At 38.5% G+C, this 1,182-nt stretch overlaps 1 protein-coding gene across 1 annotated transcript in view; it reads right to left on the bottom strand.

Moving 5' to 3' along the window:
• The window catches only part of LOC105114525 (sister chromatid cohesion 1 protein 4), a 12,194-nt gene extending 11,227 nt beyond the window's left edge, over positions 1-967 (bottom strand). The window contains exon 1 of the mRNA XM_011011121.1: positions 84-967. Coding sequence (XP_011009423.1) covers positions 84-207 — 124 coding nt within the window. The 5' untranslated portion in view covers positions 208-967. The remainder of the gene's footprint in view (positions 1-83) is intronic.
• Between the last annotated feature and the right edge of the window lie 215 nt (positions 968-1,182).

The raw sequence follows: 1,182 nt of genomic DNA on the forward strand, positions 1-1,182 counted from the left end.
GAGCGTCGTAGTATCATTCCTTTCTCGAAAAGAAATCAAACAAATTGAAAGTAAATATTGTACAAAGGTGGATAAAAACTAACCTACAGAGACACCAATATCAGTATCAGCGACCTGATTCTTCCGAAGCTTCCTCTCCAGATGAGCAGCTATCCAAATTGTACCCAAAGGCCCTTTCTTGGCCAAAATAAACTGTGAATAAAACATTTCTTACCTCCGAGTTATTAAACTCCACCCACTTCAGTTCTCATACAACAGTCTACACCCTAAATCTTCAATACTATCTTATCCACTGCCCAATTTAACTTCTAAACCAAACCAAAACATTTCAAATCCCACGAATTTGCTTAATTTACAACAGAAACCCTAATTTTCAATCCAGCACTTCGTTCCCTCTAAATTCTCCACAAAAAGCTCTGAACTTTCAATTATCGATTATACGCCCCAGCAATCAAAGTGACTAAGAACACTATAAATTTAGCAACTTAATATAATAAACGACCAGAACCCTAACTACAATACCAGAATGAACCCTAGAAACCCTAAATTTATACTTGCGCCATGAAATTGAACACGGTGAGCAAAACAAAACCCCCAATTTTGCATCCAAAAACAGAAACCCTAATTCGACTTTCTAGCTACCACACGATCTCAGAAACTTCCAAACACAATAAAACAGCTCCATGTCCACGAAATTCGAACGATTCACCAATCAGAAGCTTCAAAAAATTGCAAAAGAACCCGAAACCCTAGCTTCGCCGAATCGACAACGTCTTCGAGGTGTAATTGGTTTGGAGGGGAAGTTGACGTGAAGAGAGACTGAGTTCGAGCGAGTGAGAAACGTCGAGTCAAGGATCGAGCAGAGAGAATCTTAAAAACTAAGAGGGAGAGATGTAGGAAAATAAAATCTTTTTGAGAGGAGTGAGGTAAAATAAAAGGGCTCTTACTCTTTACTCTTGTATTTTTTAGATTTTTAGATTACTCTTATTATTTATCATTTATTTTAATTTGTTAACGTTGTTGAGTGGCTCGCGTGTTTGTTTACTTTTCTTGCGCTGCTACTGTTGATTGGGTGTTCCCAGCAGCGGTTTGGCTTTGATCGAGCGTTTTCAGCCGTCTGATTTACAAAGTCGTTTTTGAATGTTGATGAGGGGGTCTCCAGATCTAATTGTTACCGCTCTT

This window comes from Populus euphratica, unplaced genomic scaffold (genome assembly GCF_000495115.2).
Source record: "Populus euphratica unplaced genomic scaffold, PopEup_1.0 scaffold1.1, whole genome shotgun sequence".
NCBI classification, from domain to species: domain Eukaryota; kingdom Viridiplantae; phylum Streptophyta; class Magnoliopsida; order Malpighiales; family Salicaceae; genus Populus; species Populus euphratica.